The 23,167-nt window shown below is 37.2% G+C and overlaps 1 protein-coding gene and 1 long non-coding RNA gene across 2 annotated transcripts; both read left to right on the plus strand.

Annotated features, from left to right (window-relative positions):
* The first annotated feature begins 1,485 nt into the window (after positions 1 to 1,485).
* On the plus strand, positions 1,486 to 2,724 carry LOC135154180 (uncharacterized). The gene has a single exon (XM_064099489.1). The coding sequence runs from the start codon at positions 1,486 to 1,488 to the stop codon at positions 2,722 to 2,724; it is 1,239 nt and encodes a 412-aa protein (XP_063955559.1).
* A 9,728-nt stretch (positions 2,725 to 12,452) lies between these two features.
* On the plus strand, positions 12,453 to 18,794 carry LOC135154293 (uncharacterized). Its single transcript, XR_010293749.1, has 2 exons — positions 12,453 to 14,381; positions 14,575 to 18,794. It is a non-coding gene; the product is annotated as an uncharacterized LOC135154293 (long non-coding RNA).
* Positions 18,795 to 23,167: the final 4,373 nt, after the last annotated feature.

Raw genomic sequence — 23,167 nt, forward strand, 5'->3', positions numbered from 1 at the left:
TTTCGCACGCAGTCCGAAGGAATTATTTTGGCGACCACGTAGTCGTGATGTGATCTGCGCGATTGGCCAATCAGCGATCTCCGATTCGCTGAACCGAGACAGTCTATCCGTTGTACACAGTCTATGGACAATTTGCCACAGCTAGCTAGCTGTGCGAAGATCGAAGGTGCGCTGCAGTGGTATACCGTATGCACGTAGTAACTGCGTAGTTTGGAACTTGTAATTTTGTGATGGAGAGCAAGGAAATGATTTTTTTATTGAAATAATGAAATTTTTTTGAAATAATGAAATTTTCATGCGGGAGGTTTTGGAGCATGCGGGCGGTGGACGCAAATCTAAAACTTTCATTCTCTTGGCCTAAGCAACAGTAAAAAAATTATAGAAAAATCTGAAGTGAACCAACCGGAAGTCTCAACAATCTTTTGTTATTTTTGGTGGGGGGTGCATATGGAACTCTTTCCGAGACTTGCTTTGCAAAAGGACAAAAGAAACAACACCAACAAAAGCATGATTTTTTCCACCCAAAATTTTGTCTCACTGAGGTCAGAAGCCCATTTGTTTTGTGTGTGATTTATAACAAAAATCCTTATCAAAACAAAAGTAGACGGTGAAAAGGGGTAATTTTTCATGAGGAATCTGCTTATCACATTTTTATTTGCCGCCAAGGTAATCCTTTTGCAGCAAATGTAAACAAAGGAAATTGGACTCCAAAACTGGAGACTGTCTCTGAAATTGGATACCCAAATTCTTTACAAAAGTCTCTGATATTGGAGATAATCTCCCACATTGGAGACAGTCTCCAATATTGGCCGTGCGCCTTTACTGTAGACCTAAATCACAAATTTTACGTTTTGTTTTGCGCCCAAACTAACGTATGATGGGGGACCTAAAGCTACGCACTTTGTTTACAAACGATAAAAAGTAGGCCTATGCCAATTTTAATATTTTAACACATTATCTTTCACTAATTTGTGGCAAATATCAGACCACTACGGCTCTAGGCCCTAATACGAAAATCCCGCTGTGTTTTCCGAACACCTCTTGAATTCACCGCCCGATGTTAGACATGTTAGAAGGGGTCCTAAAGCTACGCACTCGATTTATCATGCAGAAAAATAGTATTTCCTGTGCCTCAATTTCTTAAATATGTTCATATTATTATAGGATAATATGAAATTAAAGCGAATATAACTCCAAATTTCCAAACAGTTGTGGGTTTTCTCTGCATTTAGGGATTTACTGCAGCCTCTGTAGAAAAATTCCGCACACAAAGTGTGCATTTGCCATTAAAAACTGCATGCGCGATGAGTGGTGCGTAGCTTTAGGACCCCCTACCATACATGGGAAATACAAGAGAAATGCCGGGAACAAAATAAAGGACTGTACATAACGTTTGTCGACCTAACCAAGGCATTTGACACGGTGAGCAGAAAGGGCCTCTGGCTAATCTTGGAACGCCTCGGTTGTCCCCCAAGGTTCCTCAGTATGATCATCCAGCTGCATGAAAACCAGCGTGGCCAAGTTAGGTTAAACAGCCATCACTCCGAATCTTTCCCAATCACAAACGGTGTGAAACAGGGTTGTGTCCTTGCACCGACGCTGTTCAGTATCTTCTTCAGCGTAATGCTCAAGCAGGCCATGGAAGGTCTTGATGAAGACGAGGCTGTCTACATCCGCTACCGCCTCGATGGCAGTCTATTCAATCTCAGGAGACTGCAGGCCCACACAAAAACTTGTGAGCAAATATTTAGAGACCTTCTCTTTGCCGATGATGCTGCCCTCGTTGCCCATACCGAAAGAGCCCTGCAGTGCTTGACATCCTGCTTTGCGGAGGCTGCTCAACTCTTCGGACTCGAAGTCAGCTTGAAGAAGACGGAAGTCCTCCATCAACCTGCACCCCGGGAAGAGTACCGCCTTCCTCACATCACTATTGGCGAGACTGTGTTGAAGAGCGTTCACCAGTTTACCTACCTGGGATGTACAATTACTTCAGACGCCAAGATTGACAGGGAAGTAGACAACAGACTGGCCAAAGCTAACAGTGCCTTCGGCAGACTGTACAAGCGGGTCTGGAGAAATAAGCATCTGAAAAGGGGCACCAAGATCAGCGTATACAGAGCTGTTGTCCTCACCACCCTACTGTACGGTTCTGAGTCGTGGGTAACTTACCGCCACCACATGCGACTCCTGGAGCGTTTCCATCAGCGCTGTCTCCGGATCATCCTCAACATTCACTGGACCGACTATGTCACAAATGTTGAGGTCCTTGAACAGGCGGAGATCCCCAGTATCGAGGCCATGCTGCTGAAGACTCAGCTCCGTTGGGCAGGACACATCTCAAGAATGGAAGACCATCGCCTGCCCAAGATAGCCCTGTACGGCGAACTTTCTACTGGCAATCGTGACAGAGGGGCTCCAAAGAAACGCTTCAAGGACATCCTGAAGAAGTCCCTCGGTACATGCCATATCGATCATTGCCAGTGGTCTACTCTGGCTGCTGACCGTGCTAGCTGGCGACATATAGTCCATCAGGCTGCCTCTTCTTTCGAGGAATCCCGAAAAGATCACCTGAGGGAGAAACGTCGCCGCAGAAAGAATCGCGAAGCCTCAGCAGCCACACCAAACGTGACTTTTGACTGCGGCCGCTGTGGCCGGGCCTGTCTATCACGTATTGGCCTTGTGAGTCACATGCGTGCCTGCAGTCGACGTGGACTGCCTTTATAAATCTTCGTTCGCGAAGCAAGCCAAGAGAGAGACCATACATGGGCCAAAACAATATTTACCCCCAGACCTTACTGCGGCAGCCCGAACACGTACTGTGTTCGGGCTGCGTTGTGATTCACCCCGGCTCACCAGATCAACCAGATGAGCATCGGGAATCACAGGAAAAGGAACAAAATTGGACAAAATTGTAATAAAGGAAATCAATACATACTTACAACTTAAGCCGGGATATGGGCGGTCCTCAAAACGAAGAAATAATACCCCAAAACTAGGCAAAAACGGAGGAAAAATTTGCCGGTGTGCATTAAAAGTTGTTCGTACAGGAAGCAATGGAGGATCGATATAGCCTTTTGACGAGGCAACAAGATAAATTGATTTTTATCACCAAACGGGCAAAAAAACAAACGATAAAAGAGAAAAAAATACTTTAAAAATAAATAATAATTGAATATGCGATTTTAGTAAGTTCGTATTATCATCAGATCCTGCCAATACCACTAAAGTCCATATAGAAAATACAACAGAAGGCCCCGACAAAAGGCTATCATTTGATGCGTCGGAGAGATTGTTAAGAATATTCATGAGTCTAGTTCCGTAAATTCTTGCTTCTCCCTTTTGCCTGGCGACTATTTTAGCTACGGCTTTGGTTTTTTGTCTCACCTGCATAGCAGAGTGAGACTATAGGCGCCGCTTTTCCGACTGCGGCGGCGACGGCGGCGGCGGCGTCAACACCAAATCTTAACCTGAGGTTAAGTTTTTGAAATGACAGCATAACTTAGAAAGTATATGGACCTAGTTCATGAAACTTGGCCATAAGGTTAATCAAGTATTACTGAACATCCTGCCTGAGTTTCATGTCACATGACCAAGGTCAAAGGTCATTTAGGGTCAATGAACTTAGACCATGTTGGGGGAATCAACATCAAAATCTTAACCTAAGGTTAAGTTTTTGAAATGTCATCATAACTTAGAAAATATATGGACCTAGTTCATGAAACTTATACATAAGGTTAATCAAGTATCACTGAACATCCTGCATGAGTTTCACATCACATGACCAAGGTCAAAGGTCATTTAGGGTCAATGAACTTTGGCCGAATTGGGGGTATCTGTTGAATTACCATCATAACTTTGAAAGTTTATGGATCTGATTCATGAAACTTGGACATAATAGTAATCAAGTATTACTGAACACCCTGTGCAAGTTTCAGGTCACATGATCAAGGTCAAAGGTCATTTAGGGTCAATGAACTTTGGCCAAATTGGGGTATTTGTTGAATTACAGCCATAAATTTGAAAGTGTGTTGGTCTAGTTCATAAAACTTGGACATAATAGTAATCAAGTATCACTGAACATCCTGTGCAAGTTTCAGGTCACATGATCAAGGTCAAAGGTCATGTAAGGTCAAAGAACTTTGGCCACGTTGGGGGTATTTGTTGAATTGCCGTCATATGTCTATAAGTGTATTGGTCTAGTTCATAAAACGAGGAAATAAGAGTAACCAAGTATCACTGAACATCTTGTGCGAGTTATAGTAGTTTTCAAAATCAGCACTGCTGCTATATTGAATCGCGTGATGCAGGTGAGACGGCCAGAGGCATTCCACTTGTTCTTTGAAAGAAATAACATTTTCGTTTGAATTATTTTTTTTTCTTTCTTTCTCCTCCATTCTTTTCTTTTGTTCTGTTTTATTTTCTTTCCCCCCTTTTTTATTCTTCTTACTTTGTTCCTCTACCTACTTTTCATTTTTTGGGGGTCTGTTTTCTTTTTCTTTCTTCCCTTTGTTTATTCTTCTCTTTTGCCTTTTGCTCTTTTCCTTTTTTTCTTCTTCGTCATTTTTCTTTTTTTGTCTCTAATTTTTTTCTTGTCTTTATCCTCTCTTTTTCTTCTTTGTTTCTTCATTGTTTTCGAGAGATTATGCACATGGTATCGTACTACAAGTTTTTGTTTAATTATTATTATTATTGGAAACTGTATAGATATATGTAAATAAACAAGTGAAGAAATAAATGAACACTCATAGGAATATATTCGTTGATCAGAATTATTGAGTGATCAGCAAACCATCTCTTTAAGATATTGATGCCTATTTTCTGGAACCCAGCCTCTGACAGGCCTTTGCTGGCTAGCCTTAGCCTAGAGGACTCCGTGATGTAAAATGATTGTAAAAATATCATCACAGAGTCCAATGCTGGCTCCCACATATTTTTGCATTGACGCCCAACGGCGACAATGCATTGTTCTTGTTCCGTATTCCTATTCCGTCGTCTTCTTCTTTGCATTGACGCCCAATGGCGACAATGCATTGTTCTTGTTCCGTATTCCTATTCCGTCGTCTTCTTCTTCTTCCACCAAATCCCATTTGTTTAACACATGGTTTTTGTTAGCTCTACCCTGGCTCCGTCCCTCATCCAAATTCATCCAAACTTTGTAGACATGTTGTCCAGCATCCCTAGTTGTGCCCCTCGTCTTTCTTTTTCCGAAATCACTCATGCATGACCATCTAGGCGCCATTTTGTAAATTTCAAGTCCATTTGCATACCATTACTAATCTCGTCCTAACTCCCGCATCCTGCATTCTACAGACTTCTAACAAATTGCTATAGATAGTCAAAGAGATGCTCCATCATCTGCGACGTATAAGCTGACCTTCAAAATGCCATCTTCATGCCCTAAATTCAAATCCGAAATAGCCTTCCTTCAAAAACTTCATATTTATTGAAATGTAAAGTAAAAAAATCGTAAAATAGCCATAACTTTCTTGTTTTTATTCATTTCGAGCTCATATTCTCAGAAATTAAAACTGGTACCATATCATACATACGGCATAGTTTTCATGCATCACTGACCTTCCGTTATTGAAATAGCGCCCTTTAAAGTTTCAAAAACGCTTACCTTTGAATGCTCCTCATCGCGTCATGCATGGCCATACCCGTACCTTTTTTTAAATTTAGGGTGTTCAAGATATGCCCTTTCATGCCATTTAGAAAAATATATACCTTACTGCTGACGAAATATCTGAAAAATGCTCCCGAAAATCAGCAAAATACCCCAAAATGCACTATAATGCCAGCACAACTTTAACTTGCTCTTATTTCCTTATTATTGAAGCTTATCCTTTCTAACTTGGCAGATATGAGTATTGATATATACTTCAACCGTTCGTCAACCTTTTGTAACAGAAACCGACAAAAATCTGACGTCAGCTTGAAATTATTGTGCAAAACCTTCATTTTTAATGTCTTTCTTTATATGGCATTTACTTCCGGTCTATTGCCTGCGCACGAAAAAAAGTGGTATCAATGTCACCGCATTGGAATGCTCTTTCCAGTGATACCAAATACGACATAGGTTACAACAGAAAATTTCAAGATCAATCAATCTGAACACATGGTATACTGCTCACAATGCACACATTATCAACAACAGAATTGTACACAATGTCTATGGGATCGGTTTCACACAAAAACGAACTTAACCTATGGGGTGCAATGTGGTCTAAAATGGTTGACTTGAGAATGTAGCTTCCTATGGAGTGCAAAATCTGCCAAAATCCAATTTGATTAACATGTAATTTTTGTTAGTCCTCCCCTGCCTCCGTTCCTCATCCAAATTCATTCCGATTTAGTAGACATGCGTCTATCTCTGTTGAGCGGCCAATGGTTTGAAAATGGACGAAATCTGTTTGACTCGAGAATGTTACTTCCTATGGAGGGCACAATGTACCAAAATCCACTTTGATTAACATGTAATTTTTGTTAGTCCTCCCCTGCCTGAGCTCCTCATCCAAATTCATTTCGATTTGGTAGACATGTTGTCCATGATACATTATTGTGTACCTCTTATTTCATTTTCTTAAATCATTCATGCATGACAGTGCATGCGCCATTTTGAGTGAGTGACATCATCATCTCTCCCATTTGGAAGTAACTGGCTCGTTCATATAACTATTTTGTTAAAAATAAGCGAAACTTTGAAATGTCATAACTTTCTTATTTTACGTCCGATTTTGATGAAATTTTTAGCATTGTGCTTGTCTGATTTTTCCCTATTGATTCAAATCAAGATTTTTCTGAGGTGGACTTGACCTTTCAATCAGACGCGTCAATGCATGCACATCGTTCGGAAACGATTGCAGTTCTAGTTTCTCTCTCTTGTTATGTTTTCCATTTTGTTTATTTTGTATACTGTGCATGTATCCTTAGTTTCAATTTGAAATGTATGTTGTATGTTTTAATGAGAATTTGAAATAAATAAATGAAATGAAAATATATGCAAATCTCTTTATCATCCAACAACCATTTTCATACAATATTGATGTATTAATTTGTATTATGTTTGAACGGAGATCGTAAGATTAATATGTTATCATTCATCTTGTTGGCATTTTTTAAGCTTCAATCATTGAGTATATAAATCTCTGCGGGATAAGTATAGGCCTATAATTACTAAGAATTGAGTTGCTCATTATAGGACGCATAATCCTGCTTGTCTGATTGTTTTCCTGGCGTCCAAGAGGTTTTTTTTCTAAAGACATTCCATTCTTTATATTGTTTTTGCTTAAGAATTAATGAATAATCATAGTGACACTAAATCAGCTTATCTATACTTCTACTACTATACAATTGAAGAATTGACGCAGAAATCAAATTTTGTGATAGATTTTGTCATAACATCCCAATACAAGTTAGACCTTTATCATGCACTTTTTCCTTTTTTTCTATAACAAGTACGTAGCAAGGAGGCGGTGGGATGATCTTCCCCACCCTAACGCCCCCCCCCAAAAAAAAAAAGGAGAAACGGTGATAGCGAAGGGGGAAACAATGGCGAAAAAGATAGCTTTGCGGGATTTTCTTTCTCATTCTCTCTAAACATTTGCTTCCACGCATGTTTGCGAGAAAATCATTGTTTTTCTCATTTGTTTACCTTTCTATACTACTCCGTTTTTTCATCTCGGCTATATTGCTAGTGTGTTTCGTGGCGGCATCAAGTTTTAAAGAATAATATTTTGGAACGGAATTAGTATTAAGATTATAGGTCAAAGTATATGAAGTCATATTGTCTTCAAATTGATCACACAACATTTCCGATCCTTATAGGTCAGGGTGGTAAACTCTATAATAATAATGCCGTCAATTATCCACAAAGGCTACTTCTTCCGTTTTTCAGCTCTTTACTAGTCAGTCATGATTTATTTGGGGACCGCGGACGGCCTGTTCCTCATTTAAAAGGGGCAGTTATAAAAATTGTGCCGTACCTTATATATAAAAAAAGAAAGTACAATATTACTATAGCATTATATGGAAGTTCATGTCATCAATCTCCTGTCGCCTATTTTTGCGCCATTAATTTGATATTTAGCATGTCACTTAAGTTCCTAATCATCCAAATACACTCTGTTAAAATAAATTTTAAAACGCTGTTTACGATGTGAATCACAAAGTGATTGTTTTAAACAGTTTAAAATCTTAAAAAAACACAGTTCAAAATTTCAAATTCAAATATTTAATTATCAATAATTAAATTCAAATATTAAATTATCAATAATGAAAACATGATTGTTAAAGATTTTGAACACTTTTTTAAAATGTTTAAACAACTACTGTGCAATTCTCACAGTAAACAGCGTTGTTTAAATTATTTTTGACAGTGTAGAACTAGAAGCTTCATATAAATGAGTTCAATCAGGGGCGGATCCATGATTTTCCAAAAGGGGGGCACATTTTTCCAATGAAAAATTTGACAAGCAAAGAAAAAAGTTTTTCAACCAAAAAATAAGGATATTTCGTCCCCCGAAAAAAAATCGAGAATAAAAAAGAAAAGAAAAAGTCTTCACTGTCAAATGGAAGGGGGCACAGTTCGGTTTTAACACAATTTTTACATCACAAATTTTCATTTTGTTCTCAAAGGGGGGGGGGGAGCACGAGCCGGCTTTGCCCCCCCCCCCCCCTGGATCCGGCAGTGAGTTCAATGTTTTGAATTTGACAAGCAAAAAAAAAGGTCTTTAACACAAAATTAGAGGTCGTTTCATACCAATTTTGTTTAGGGGGGGGGGGCAGGTGAGGGGTTGATTATGCTACTGCCATGCAGTGAATTAAAAAGCAAATGGTGATTGGAGATTATCAAAGCGGCATAATTTTTTTTAAATTACAATTATTTATTCTTAACATTATCTTGATATTTCTTTTTAAAGCAGGCAAAATTGTTTTTAAGTATTTCCTTTTGTTTTAAAATCATATTTATTCCTTCCTCATTGTTATAACATGTGAAAAAGATAAATAACATGAAATCATTTACATTATTGAATCAGAATTCATAATTAAGAAAATCGTAAATTGGTTATTCTAAATTTAAAATTAGAATCCATTTGTAAATATTTCTTTGATATTTCATAATCACAAAGGGAATAATAATAATACGGACTAAAAATTTCTGATCTAGAAATCTCTGAATATAATGCACAAGCACACTATTGATAAATATTTTGTTCATTTTTAGGCCATGAGAAGTAAGGTATTAGATTTGCGTCCGAAAATTTTTCAAATGACATGAAGCTTTTTTTCATTATTCATTATTCATTATCTAGCGGGCGTGTACATTTTGCTTATTACATGACGTCATCTAGCCACTGCCGAGAGCCAATTTATGAATGAAAATATAGTAAGCATGCGCATTGCAAGCCTTCCATAGCCCCACACAGTATTCCACCAAAACAAGTGTGCAATTCTCTATCACCTCGTACCAAAATCGACCTAGAATTTCACTTTCCTATATTTTATATGAATTATGAACTTTATTCTCGGAGGATCTATTTTCTCACCGATACCGCACAGGTAAGTGAATTTCGATTACTTCTTGCTTTTCGGTCAAAATCTTACGAATTAGCGTCGATATGGCATCGTGTTCGTTGGAGTTTGTAGAGTCTATTGCAACATGTACAAAGTCAATTGATTTCCGGGTTTCGGAGCGTCTCGTGAATATGCATGAAATTGTCGAGTCTCGATAATTTTCGATCGATACTGGAGCGATCCGATTACGAACCAAGACCATTTCCCGGGTAGACAATGTGACCGGATATCGTTATCGCTATCGATACTTTCGCACGCAGTCCGAAGGAATTATTTTGGCGACCACGTAGTCGTGATGTGATCTGCGCGATTGGCCAATCAGCGATCTCCGATTCGCTGAACCGAGACAGTCTATCCGTTGTACACAGTCTATGGACAATTTGCCACAGCTAGCTAGCTGTGCGAAGATCGAAGGTGCGCTGCAGTGGTATACCGTATGCACGTAGTAACTGCGTAGTTTGGAACTTGTAATTTCGTGATGGAGAGCAAGGAAATGATTTTTTTATTGAAATAATGAAATTTTTTTGAAATAATGAAATTTTCATGCGGGAGGTTTTGGAGCATGCGGGCGGTGGACGCAAATCTAAAACTTTCATTCTCTTGGCCTTAGTATCATTAAATCAAAATAATTTTAGGAAGTTATATAAAAAAAAAAACACCAAGCGAACAGTCACGCTTTACCCCCCCCCCCCCCCTTTCCCATAAACAAAGCATAAAAAAGAAGGAGAAAGAAAGAATATAACAAATGACAAAAAAAATAAATTATCATAAAAACACAAAATGTAACAAAATAAAAATATATATGAAATAAATATTTTTTCATAAATATAGATCTATTTTTTTTTTCATTTTAATAATTATTTTTTCATGAATATAGATCTATTTTTTTCCAAATTAGGAAGTTATATAAAAAAAAACACACCAAGCAAACAGTCACGCTTTACCATCGCGAAGTTTTGTACTCTGGTGATAATGAGTGGTTGCATTCAGGACCTCGACACTGTCTAAAGACGTCGTGTCGAGGTTCCCGGGGCAACCCCAGACCCAGTTTTTAATAAAGTTCCTAATATTTATAGAATAAATAGTAGTAAAATTAAAAAATATTAAGAACACGAGCGTTCACTTACCAAGTCTGTTTACATCGCCATTTTGCAGTCTTTTGTTATCGATAGATACCTAGATCATAGATGCCACACGTGTGTAGAGCTGCCAACTTAGATTTAAAAAATACTTGCATCGGCCAATAAATATAGGTATGTGACAAAAAACATGAAAATCATCAAATATGAATAAATTTGGTATCATTTGAAAGCTCTTTAAAAGACCTTTCAAATGATACCACAAATTTGTGGTCATTGTCTTAATGTAAAGTCAATGGAGTACAGAACCGATTTTTGTGACCATTTTGAACCCAAGTCTTCAACAGGCTCTAACTTCTTTGTTTTTTAGCCCTATGAAGTAATTTGTATAGGTATCAATGGAAAGGAGAAAGAAGACTCAATCGATGTGTAATCATTTCATCTTGTAATTTTTCTTCTAATTATGTGTAAAATAATTTATTCTAATTAATCCGAATTAATTATGCAAATTACGCAAAATCACAATTACTCGCCTCTTTTTTTTGCCAAATGAAGGTGATCATGATAGATAATTTATATAATTTAGTTGGCATCAAAACAGCATCATGTAGATAATTTCCTAAACAAATTTATTTATTTCCTTGTTTTTCTGATATAAATTACAAGCTCTTTTTCAACTTAAGTATTGTAAATTTTGTATACATGTATGTACAGGGGTCCTTTTTTTACGTATAAAAATTATCCCTTTTGTACTTTGTATGACCAAATAAAAATACAAGTGTGCTTTTTTCTGATGTATTTGATTGTTTCACCAATTCCTTATGTATTCTATTGTTTCAACAATTTGTTGTACATGTATAATATGTAGCTTTTGATTTTAGAGACAATGGACATTTGATTCATTTTTTTAGGAGGGATGAGCAGCTGAGTGTAAAATATGTTATGTAGCATTGTATGCAATTTATTTCAAGTATCAAGAAGTATAAAATTAAGCTTTAATATATCAGTTTTCAATGTATTTCTTAGATTTGTATACACACATTGTATTACAAAGGCCCTTTTTGAGCTCTCTTTTTTTTAAGAAAAATAAATAAATTCAAATTATTAGTTGAAGCCAAAAGAAAAGGAAAAGAGTGGTCTATTTCTTTCAAAACAAAACAAAAAACAACCAGGATAAAAAGATGACAAAGCTCTAAACAACAAAACAGACATCAAAGCTCCAAACAAACATTAAAACAAGAGAAACAAAAGTGACACAAAAACTTGTACCTATCCCATCCCCATTTTCCAGTTTAAAACACAACCCCCACCTGCACCCTGAATGAATAAAAAAGAAAAGTAAATTTAAAAAAAAAAGTAAAAAAAAACCACTAAAAACATAAATACAGGACTTAGACCCATCTGAAAATGAAATATTCTTTCCTCTGAGTTTTCATGTATTTTCTTACAAGAGTGAAAAAAAAATTACAACAAAAAAATAAACAACATAGTTCGTGCATTTTAATAAAAAATCAACATATAAGATATTCTCCTTTCAAAAGCAAATCCAGTCTCCAAATAATGAAACTTGACCAAAAAAATTGAAAAAATAAACAATACAAAAATTTAAAAAATAAACAATACAAAAATTAAAAAAGAAACATAAAAATAAAAATAAAAGAAAACCTTAAGGGGAAATATGAAAAGAAAACAAAAGAACATTAAAGAAAAGAAATGAAAATTTTAAAAAAGGAAAAGAAAAGTGAAGAAAATAAAAAAGAAAAGAGAAAATAAAGAATATGAAAGAAGCTATTAAAAAATAATTATTTTTTAAAAGAAGGGGAATGGGTCCTGCCTCGTAGTCCTGGTGAGCCGATTCACACACTCACACTGATATTAGCCTCAATCTGCCAAGCTTTCTTTTTCAAAATAAATTTGGAGATGTGCCCCCCCCCCAATATCTTTGAATGCAGTTATATTAATCCAAAACACGAAAGAAAAGAGCAGTTAATTTGGTAAACAAACAATAAACCCCACTTCAGCAAGCAGCAAGATCAGCGCCCTAGCACAGCTGGCAGCCACATAATAGCCCAGCGCAGCACCGTGAAAATTCGCCAGGATGCCTATAATACGTGCGCGGTCATGCAGCCAATTTTTGCTTGGCACATACAGCAAGTTTCGGAGCTAAAAAACATTGTTTCAGTAATCAAATCACTTAGATATTTCATATGCAGGTAATTAAATAAATATTCTACGAAGATATATAACGTTCAAAACTATACATACCTTCCTTTTTTGAAATTCAAGGCATCGAATCCGTCTCCAATCTTTTGATGGTCGACGTATCTCAGTCCTTGTTCATCGTACGGAAAAAAAATAAGCGATATCAAGTGGGATTCCCGATCTCTTGATCGATACCCCATTCATGATGTAAGGTCTAAAAATAGCCCCGCTACAGCGATTTTAGCAGAGACATGCACTGTGCACTCGAACAAGAGGCGGAACGATAGCGCGGTGCAAGGAAATAACCAGCCGAAGCGCGGATTGTCACGTACCTAATAAATATCACGAATCGTAAAATATTTTTTGACATATACTTCTTCATCATGGAGCCTTGAACCGCCTCCCATATATGTGGGTCATTTCACACTAAGTGTACACTTTTAGTCTCACTGGGGGTCAAAAATGAGAGTTGTTGTTGGGACATAATATCTAAAATTACAGAGCGTCAAGTCCATTTTTACATGTTTAAATAGTTAACTGAAATATGGTAACAAAAATAGGCGTCTGGAGAGGATATTTTGTTTAACAAGAAACACATCAACTTTATATGGTAGTGTGACCTTAATTCGCGCGTTACCTAATTTTGCGCACGGGCGAATACCTCAATATCTAATTAATATTTAGATAAACTGATATCACCAACAGAAAGAGCGACTTGAAATTGCCCAGTATAGTAATTTTCTTGGAAGGTAAGGTCTCTATTAATGAAAATATTAGCAAAACTTCTGCAAATTTTGTTACCTTTTGCGTCCGCTCCGAGAAAATCCGACCTTCTCGACAAGCATCAAGAATTCGCCAGTTTGCAAGCAGAAGTCTCCAAATAAATAAGTAAAATGTGATACCAACCAAATTTATGGCATTTTAACCTCCATCTGATATAATTATCTTACCTTTGTCTGCTTGATTTCTTTTCTAAAGCCTTACAAAAACGATTGTGCGCAAATCAAGGTCACCCTTTATATGACACTTTTTCAGCCGAGTGCGCACTAGTCGATCGCCATGGAATTTTGAGAGCGCAATACCAGCGAAACCCTTGACCTACTTTATAATTCTATCAAGTGAATTTGACTTTAGGATCTTGCCTTCCGTTTGGTATCCATGATTTTGATTAATTTTGTGTGAGCTGTGAGAAATTTATGATTGAAAATCAACTTCATGTTGATTTTTAAAATGTGCGCAAATTATGGTCACCCCATCATAACCCTGTATTATTATACAAATGGTTTTGCGTTCATTTGTAGGCATCTGTATTGCTTATCAAATGTCAATATACTCATTTTACCTTCAGGCATACTGTATTTTGCCATGAAATAAGTGTGTGGTATGGCAAAATGAGATATGAAGGGGTAAAATTTATGTAATAACATCATGGAATCCATTTTTTGTCTCGCCTGCATAGCAGAGCGAGACTATAGGCGCCGCTTTTCCGACGGCGGCGGCGGCGTCAACATCAAATCTTAACCTAAGGTTAAGTTTTTTTAAATGACATCATAACTTAGAAAGTATATGGACCTAGTTCATGAAACTTGGACATAAGGTTAATCAAGTATTACTGAACATCTTGCCTGAGTTTCAGGTCATATGACCAAGGTCAAAGGTCATTTAGGGTCAATGAACTTAGACCATGTTGGGAGAATTTTTTTCAAAATCTTAACCGAAGGTTAAGTTTTTGAAATGACATCATAACTTAGAAAGTATATGGACCTAGTTCATGAAACTTGGGCATAAGCTTAATCAAGTATTAGTGAACATCCTGCTTGAGTTTCAGGTCACATGACCAAGGTCAAAGGTCATTTAGGGTCAATGAACTTTGGTCAAGTTGGGGTTATTTGTTGAATTACTATCATAACTTTGAAAAGTTATGGATCTAGTTCATGAAACTTGGACATAAGGTTAATCAAGTATTAGTAAACATCCTGCCTGAGTTTCAGGTCACATGACCAAGGTCAAAGGTCATTTAGGGTCAATGAACTTTGGCCAAATTGGGGGTATTTGTTGAATTACCATCATAACTTTGAAAATTTATGGATCTAGTTCATGAAACTTGGACATTAGGTTAATCAAGTACCACTGAATATCCTGTGCGAGTTTCAGGTCACATGACCATGGTCAATGGTCATTTAAGGTCAATGAACTTTGGCCGTGTTGGGGGTATTTATTAAATTACCATCCTAACTCTGAAAGTTTATGGATCTAGTTCATAAGACTTGGACATAAGAGTAATCAAGTATCACTGAACATCCTGTACGAGTTTCAGGTCACATGACCATGGTCAAAGGTCATTAAAGGTCAATAAACTTTGGCCATGTTAGGGGTATTTGTTGAATTACCATCCTAACTATGAAAGTTTATGGATCTAGTTCATAAAGCTTGGGATACAAGAGTAATCAAGTATCACTGAACATCCCCTGTGAGTTTCAGGTCACAAAACCAAGGTCAAAGGTCAGTTAAGGTCAATAAACTTAGGCCATGTTGGGGTAATTGTTGAATTGCCATCAAAGTTTATGGATAGAGTGAATAAAATGTGGACATGGGTGTAGTTGACAAGTCTTAAGTCACCGTTCAAATGTCATTTATGGTCAATGAATGTGGTATTATGTCATTATATGAATGATGTTTTTGTGAATGATTATTTTATAGTAGTTTTCAAAGTTAGCACTGCTGCTATATTAAATCGCGTAATGCAGGCGAGACTGCCAGAGGCGTTCCACTTGTTTCTTTTGATATAGCTTCAAATTTGAATTACACTGTTTTATTTAGGTCTAAACCACCCATGGGTGTAACTCTGCCGCCGTGTACAGGAAAATTGAAGACACGGCACATTCAACAATGCAACAAATTCCTGCAAATTTAATAAGAGGATTTACAGAATGAAGTCCTCCTACGAAACTTACCAAACGATGCGAAGTCAATTCCTCCTAATATGAGGAATATCCCTCAAATAGCTTCATTTCAGCATTGATTTTTCTTCTCGTTGACAAAATATGGAGCAACCTTGCGAGTTCTCAAATTTTTCGTCTAATGAGCGAAAGAGGGCGCGTGATTTATCTTCATATCAAAGACACTACAAGGGAAAGACTAGACACAAAAACTATCTTACACGTAAATCGATGCAAAGCGTTACGCGAAGTCGGCAAAGTGTCCAATCTTTTTACTGTAAAGACTTTGGTGGAACGTTAATTGACAAACGAATGGTAGCACTTGCGGGGCTTCGTTCAAGGTACGTAGAATTTTTTATATTTTTTGTTTAATTTGTCATCGCTTTGAATATTTTCCAAAAAGTATTATCGTCAGCAAAAATAATAAAAAAGTACATTTTTTAAGTTATTGCATTTTTTGGTGTCTCTATGTTATCAAACAATCATTGGAATTGCGCATACAAAAAATCAAGAATCTAGTTTTAAAAATACAGACAAGCTGAATTAAGGTTGTAAACTGTATTAGCGCCACCAGCGACCTTCCTTTTATTTCCATGGAAGAGGCATGCGAAGTCACTTTCTTGGCCAAGGTAAGCGATTTTGCTTTTTTTATGTCCATTTAAAAAATATGTTAAAAATTGAAAATGGAACGTTTTTCACCAGAAAAAGCCCTGGGGTGGTATTCTGAAAACGTTCTTATCTTTGTTCTTATCTTTGTTCTTATCTCAATGAGATAAGAAGACGCTAAAATCATTGCAAATCGGTATTCTGAAAATCTTCTTAACGCGTTCTTATCTCTGTAAGGACTGCCTCCTTCTTATCTTCAACACGCCCATTTTTGTCTCGCCTGCATAGCAGAGCGAGACTATAGGCGCCGCTTTTCCGACGGCGACGGCGGCGGCGGCGGCGGCGTCAACATCAAATCTTAACCTAAGGTTAAGTTTTTGAAATGACATCATAACTTAGAAAGTATATGGACCTAGTTCATGAAACTTGGACATAAGGTTAATCAAGTATTACTGAACATCCTGCCTGAGTTTCAGGTCACATGACCAAGGTCAAAGGTCATTTAGGGTCAATGAACTTAGACCATGTTGGGAAAATTATTTTCAAAATCTTAACCGAAGGTTAAGTTTTTGAAATGACATCATAACTTAGAAAGTATATGGACCTAGTTCATGAAACTTGGGCATAAGATTAATCAAGTATTAGTGAACATCCTGCTCGAGTTTCAGGTCACGTGACCAAGGTCAAAGGTCATTTAGGGTCAATGAACTTTGGTCAAGTTGGGGGTATTTGTTGAATTACTATCATAACTTTGAAAATATATGGATCTAGTCCATGAAACTTAGACATAAGGTTAATCAAGTATTAGTGAACATCCTGCTTGAGTTTCAGGTCACATGACCAAGGTCAAAGGTCATTTAGGGTCAATGAACTTTGGCCAAGTTGGGGGTATTTGTTGAATTACCATCATAACTTTGAAAATTTATGGATCTAGTTTATGAAACTTGGACATTAGGTTAATCAAGTACCACTGAATATCCTGTGCGAGTTTCAGGTCACATGACCATGGTCAATGGTCATTTAAGGTCAATGAACTTTGGCCATGTTGGGGGTATTTGTTAAATTACCATCCTAACTCTGAAAGGTTACGGATCTAGTTCATAAAACTTGGACATAAGAGTAATCAAGTATCACTGAACATCCTGTACGAGTTTCAGGTCACATGACCATGGTCAATGGTCATTTAAGGTCAATGAACTTTGGCCATGTTGGGGGTATTTGTTAAATTACCATCCTAACTCTGAAAGGTTACGGATCTAGTTCATAAAACTTGGACATAAGAGTAATCAAGTATCACTGAACATCCTGTACGAGTTTCAGGTCACATGACCATGGTCAAAGGTCATTAAAGGTCAATGAACTTTGGCCAGGTTGGGGGTATTTGTTGAATTACCATCCTAACTCTGAAAGTTTATGGATCTAGTTCATAAAACTTGGGATATAAGAGTAATCAAGCATCACTGAACATCCCCTGTGAGTTTCAGGTCACAAAACTAAGGTCAAAGGTCAGTAAAGGTCAATAAACTTAGGCCATGTTGGGGTAATTGTTGAATTGCCATCATAACTTTGAAAGTTTATGGATAGAGTGAATGAAATGTGGACATGGGTGTAGTTGACAGTCTTAAGTCTCCGTTCAAATGTCATTTATGGTCAATGAACGTGGTATTATGTCATTATATGAATGATGTTTTTGTGAATGATTATTTTATAGTAGTTTTCAAAGTTAGCACTGCTGCTATATTAAATTGCGTAATGCAGGCGAGACTGCCAGAGGCGTACACTTGTTAAGATATTACCAATCAAAATGCGCTTTATATTGGCAGTTTAACCAATAAAAGCGTTCCTTATGTGAAGAGAATATCATGGGCGCTGCGCGTGCACTGTTTCTTGCGCACTGCGCGAAATAGGCATTTTATACGCAATGACTGATTATTATTTCGAGACACGTGCACAAAATAAAGAAAGAAAGAAAGTAAAGAAAAAAGGTAAAGAAAGCAGTTGCGAATAAGAATAAAACAGGAAGAGAGAAGTAAAGTAAGTAGGTAAGTAAGAAGACAGAAAAGGGTCAGAATGAAGCAGAAATTTAAAAAAATAAAAGGATCAATGCAGAAAACAATGAAAGAAAGAAAAGGTAAACGAAAGAAAGCAAGCAAAAGGAACTTTAAAGAAAATTTTAAAAATGAAAAGAAATAAAAAGGAAAGAATACAAGAAAAAAAAAGGAGGAATACATAGAATGATAATCAATGATAAAAAGAGGAATATAAAATTGAAGGAAAAATAAAGAAGGAATAGGAAAAAAAACTTAAAGGGGAAAAAACGAAAAAGTACAAAATAAACAGATTAAAAGGGATAAAATGAAGGAATAAAGAACCAAAAAAAGTTAGAAAAAACGAATGAAAGAAAGTAAAAAAAGGAAGGAATAAAAATATGTAAAAAGTGAAGGAAGAGAGAAAAAGAGAAAATGAAACAAAGAAATAAAGAAAGAGAGGGAGAGAAAGAAAGAGATAAGAGAGGGAAGATAAAAGATGAAAGGAAAAGTAAAGCAAAATTGAAAACTAAATAAAGATAAAAAGAAAGGTAAATTCAAAGAAGGAAAGAAAAAGAAAGGGAAAATAAAAAGGCAGGAAAAATGAAGAATGAATGATAAAACGAAGAAAGATTAATGGAAAGAATAAAGAAAAAAGTGAAGTATAATTTACCCTAAAAAATGAAGAAATAAAAAGATTACAAAAATAAATAAAGTGAAGGAAGAAAGGAAAAAAAACAGGAGGAAAGAGAGAAAAGGTGAAAGAAAAAAAACTTAGTAAAGAAAAAAAGGAAAAAAATCGGAAAGGGAAAATAAAAAAGGAAGGACCCCTCGGTAGACCAGCAGCACCATGATTGATGTTGCTGAGCAGGGCCATCCTCCCGTTTTTCATTTATCAATTCACATGTATAATTTTATATGTATTGTTATTTGTTTTTAACAGAAATAAATTCAATTTTAAAAAAAGAAAAAGAAAGAATAAATAAAATAACGCAAAAAAAAAATAAGGAAAAAGTTAAAAGATTCAAAAGAATAAAACAAAATGAAGAATGAAAGAAATGAAAAAAGACAAACAGATAGAAAGGAAGAAAAAGCGAAAAGAAATAGGCCTAAATGAAATAAAGAAAGACAGAACGAAAGGAAGGACGAAAGAAAGAAATAAAGAAAAAAAGAAAAAAGGGATAGAAAAAAGAGACAGGCAAAATAAAGGGTGAATGAAAGAAAGGTTGGGAGGAATACTTGTTACTACAAGTGGCCATCGATTTTTAGCAAGAAAGAAGGCGGACAGCGTAAGATGTGATAACCCTCTAGCTATCTTAAATATTATCATAAATATCGTAAAGAGATAAGAAAGAAAAAAGATAAGAACGTTTTCAGAATACCACTTATCTTTATTTTGTTCTTATCTTTTAGCGCGCTTTTGTATCATATGCGCGAATGATAAATTTACGCGCTCAGCATCGATGGAAAGCAAGATAAGAAAAAGATAAGAACAAAAGATAAGAACGTTTTCAGAATACCAATTTGAGAACGTGACGTAGATAAGAACAAAATTAAGATAAGAACGTTTTCAGAATACCGCCCCTGGTGAGTAGCGGAACGAGTTTTGGCTAACATTATTTGTGTTATGAAGCGATGTTAACCGACAACTCTAAAGTCCATTGCATAAACATGTACGTGGTGCGAGGTTCGTATAGCATATACTAACCTCGCAATATGTGTGAGTGGGTCTAAACTACTTATATGGGGGTATAATGATCAAGTAAATGGAAGACCTAATCAACCATGAGCTTCCAAAGCTTCATTTATCTCAGTATACTCAGATCTTCATTTTTGAGGAGCGCGCCGGCGCTCCTACCGCGCTCCTAAAAAAAATAAGGATAACAAAAAATTGCGCTCCTAAAAAAAAATTGCTAAAATTTCACATTTTACATCTTTAAATCCATGAAAATGGCCATCTATTTTCCATAATTCCTTGAAATTATTTTGATTTAGTTGAAAACTATCACAAAAATGAAGAATATTTACCTCTTTCCCGACTCTGATTTGAACTTACACTCGGTAAATATTGTAGTCCCACATGTAGACTTCCTTGGTGTTGCCATGTGGGACTACAATATTTACCGAGTTTAAATTCAAATCAGAGTCGGGAAAGAGGTGAATATTCTTCATTTTTGTGATAGTTTTCAACTAAATCAAAATAATTTCAAGGAATTATGGAAAATAGATGGCCATTTCATGGATTTAAAGATGTAAAATGTGAAATTTTAGCAATTTTTTTTTTTGAGCAGGAGCGCGATATTTTGTTAACGATTTGACCCAGGCCTACTTTCACTACAGGGCTATTCCACGGTTACCCACGTTACATTTGGAGACACCTTGACTCATACTTGGAGCTGTAACTCCATTATTATTGATAGGAACTATACATCTCTTTATCACAACAAAGTACGCAGTCTGACTATCCTTTGTATAAAACAAAACTTGGGAAATTTTATTATGCTCCTGGCAAATCTTTGAAATGTGTCGGTTACTCATGTTACCTGATTTGGACATGCATAAAATGAAAAGTCGACATAAGTGAAAATTGTCCTCATACAAGGCTTTAATGAAAGTTGATGATATCCATTTAAAAGAAAAGTATATTAGGGAGACAAACTTTGTATATAATTAAAAAAATAAAGAACACATGGTTTTTACTTGGGGTGCAGATAAAGTGGTTACTCACGTTAGATTTTGTCCATGTATGGTCAACATAAATGTCAATAAAATTTCAATAATGTGTGTAATATTCATGTTTCTGTTTCTGTAATAATATGAGTAGGATTTCAGACACCAGTTTACGTTTAAAGGTAGCATTCTGAATTTAAGTTTCCTCCTCTCTTATCGGTTAGTATATTGGTAATGTATTCACTAAACTGTACGAGATCTGGCTTGGGCTGTGTAAATCAACAAATGTAAAACAAATGCATTCCATTTCTTGCCTCAAGCCCTCAACATCAATTAAAGAACCAGCAATAAGTATAAGTAAGGCAAACACAATTAAAACATACAGTTCAGATGGTCTATATATTGGATTTGAAGCTTCATGTCCACCAACCTATGGAATTGCCCATATCCTAAATTCCGAAGAAAAGCAATCATTGATTTAAGAAATTTTTGTAAAGACTCACGGTGCACTCGATAACCCAAATGGGAGAACACAAAACTCGAAAAGTTCACCCCTCCATTGGAAGCGGAGATACTTGCGATGTTCTCGTGCAATAGGCACTGAGAGATATGCGTCTTTGAGGTCAATAGATGCAAAATAACAATTCGGTTCAATTAAATGTAAGGCAGAATCAAATGTCTCCATTGTAAAATGGTGATGCGAAACAAATTGGTTCAGGTGTTTGAGGTTGATTACCGGCCGAAAAGAGCCTTTTTGGGGGGGGGGGTGTGAGAAATATGTTGAAAATGAATTCACCCTTCACATGAATACAGGACACAATAGCCTCCTTTTTAAGCAGATTTTGAATTTCTGCGTCAATTAATATCATTTCAGGTTCGCTGAAACTGATTTGTGATGGAACAGTAGTCTGATAAGGCCAAAAGTCGAATTCTATAAAATAATGTTGAACCGTGTTCAAGACCCATGGGTCTGAAGTAATCCGCTTCCAATGGGGGATGAACCGAGACAATCTACCCGAAACAATGGGCAATGGTGGGTCTGAATGATCACTTATCGACGCCGAGTGATCTAATCGGCTTGTTTCTTGGTTTGACGGCCACGCTGGTCCGGGTGGAAAGGCGGAGCCCGGTGTCTCCTCGGTACAAAGTTTGGGGGAAGCCTTGAATAGTTGCCCGTCATCGAACGGCGGCGTGAGTTATGGTAATCATCTACCTGATAGGGTCTGGTAGCCTGTCGAGTGGGGCGTGTAAACCTCCCGCGGTTTTGATGGAGGGCCTGTACACCAATGCCCAGCCGATGTGTTTCCTTTAATTCCTTGCATCTCCGGGGGAGATTGTCCCCGAACAACAGGCTAGAGGTTGAGGAACCCACCTTATCCGTGCATAGTGGGGCGAAAAGCCGTATCAAGCTCCGGCTTGATGAGCTCACGACGCCTCGAGCTCGGGTCGAAGCTTGCCGCCCCTAAAAGGGCAATGCTGTCCAGTAGCAGCTTGCTAGTAAGCTGTGGATCGATGGAGGGGGCCTTATTTGGGTCGAGAAGGCCATCCGCAGCACGGGCAAGCGGAGTTATCGCCTTGAGTAAGAGTGACTGGGTCTTTTTGAGTTTGTGGTCGAAAATTCGAGTTCCACTCTTTAAAATAGACCAAATCTCAGGGTTGACTCTGGGGGCGGTTAGGTCCTTGCAATTCTCAGGCCGGGGGAAAGCCTCCAACTTCCCCTTTAGAGTGTCCTCCTTCAAGCCGGTGGACATCAACTTGTTAACCACCTCGGCCAGCTTCTCTGACACAGAAGCGCTGACCACCTCGTCTGCCTTCTCCACCAGCTCCGAGTACTCTCCCAATACACCTGGGCCAGCTTGGTCCTGAGTGGAGGGCTGCTGAGAGACAAGCCACTCGATGTCGTCGTCCACATCATCTCCCTGCTGGTTGGTGGCTGCAGAGGTGGTTGGGAGGAGGGACAGAACAGTCGACTGCAAAGTCGATACAGCGTTGGCTAGCTCCAACATGCTGGACGTATTGCCGATGTCTATCTTCGCCTCCCGGGCACCTATAGTTGCAGCGTCCGGGGGCG

The sequence above is a fragment of the Lytechinus pictus genome, chromosome 5 (assembly GCF_037042905.1).
Source record: "Lytechinus pictus isolate F3 Inbred chromosome 5, Lp3.0, whole genome shotgun sequence".
In the NCBI taxonomy this organism is placed as follows: Eukaryota; Metazoa; Echinodermata; class Echinoidea; order Temnopleuroida; family Toxopneustidae; genus Lytechinus; species Lytechinus pictus.

Excerpts from the sequence above, each read along its gene's own strand:
- LOC135154180 (XM_064099489.1), top strand. The coding sequence starts at position 1,486 with ATGATCATCCAGCTGCATGAAAACCAGCGTGGCCAAGTTAGGTTAAAC.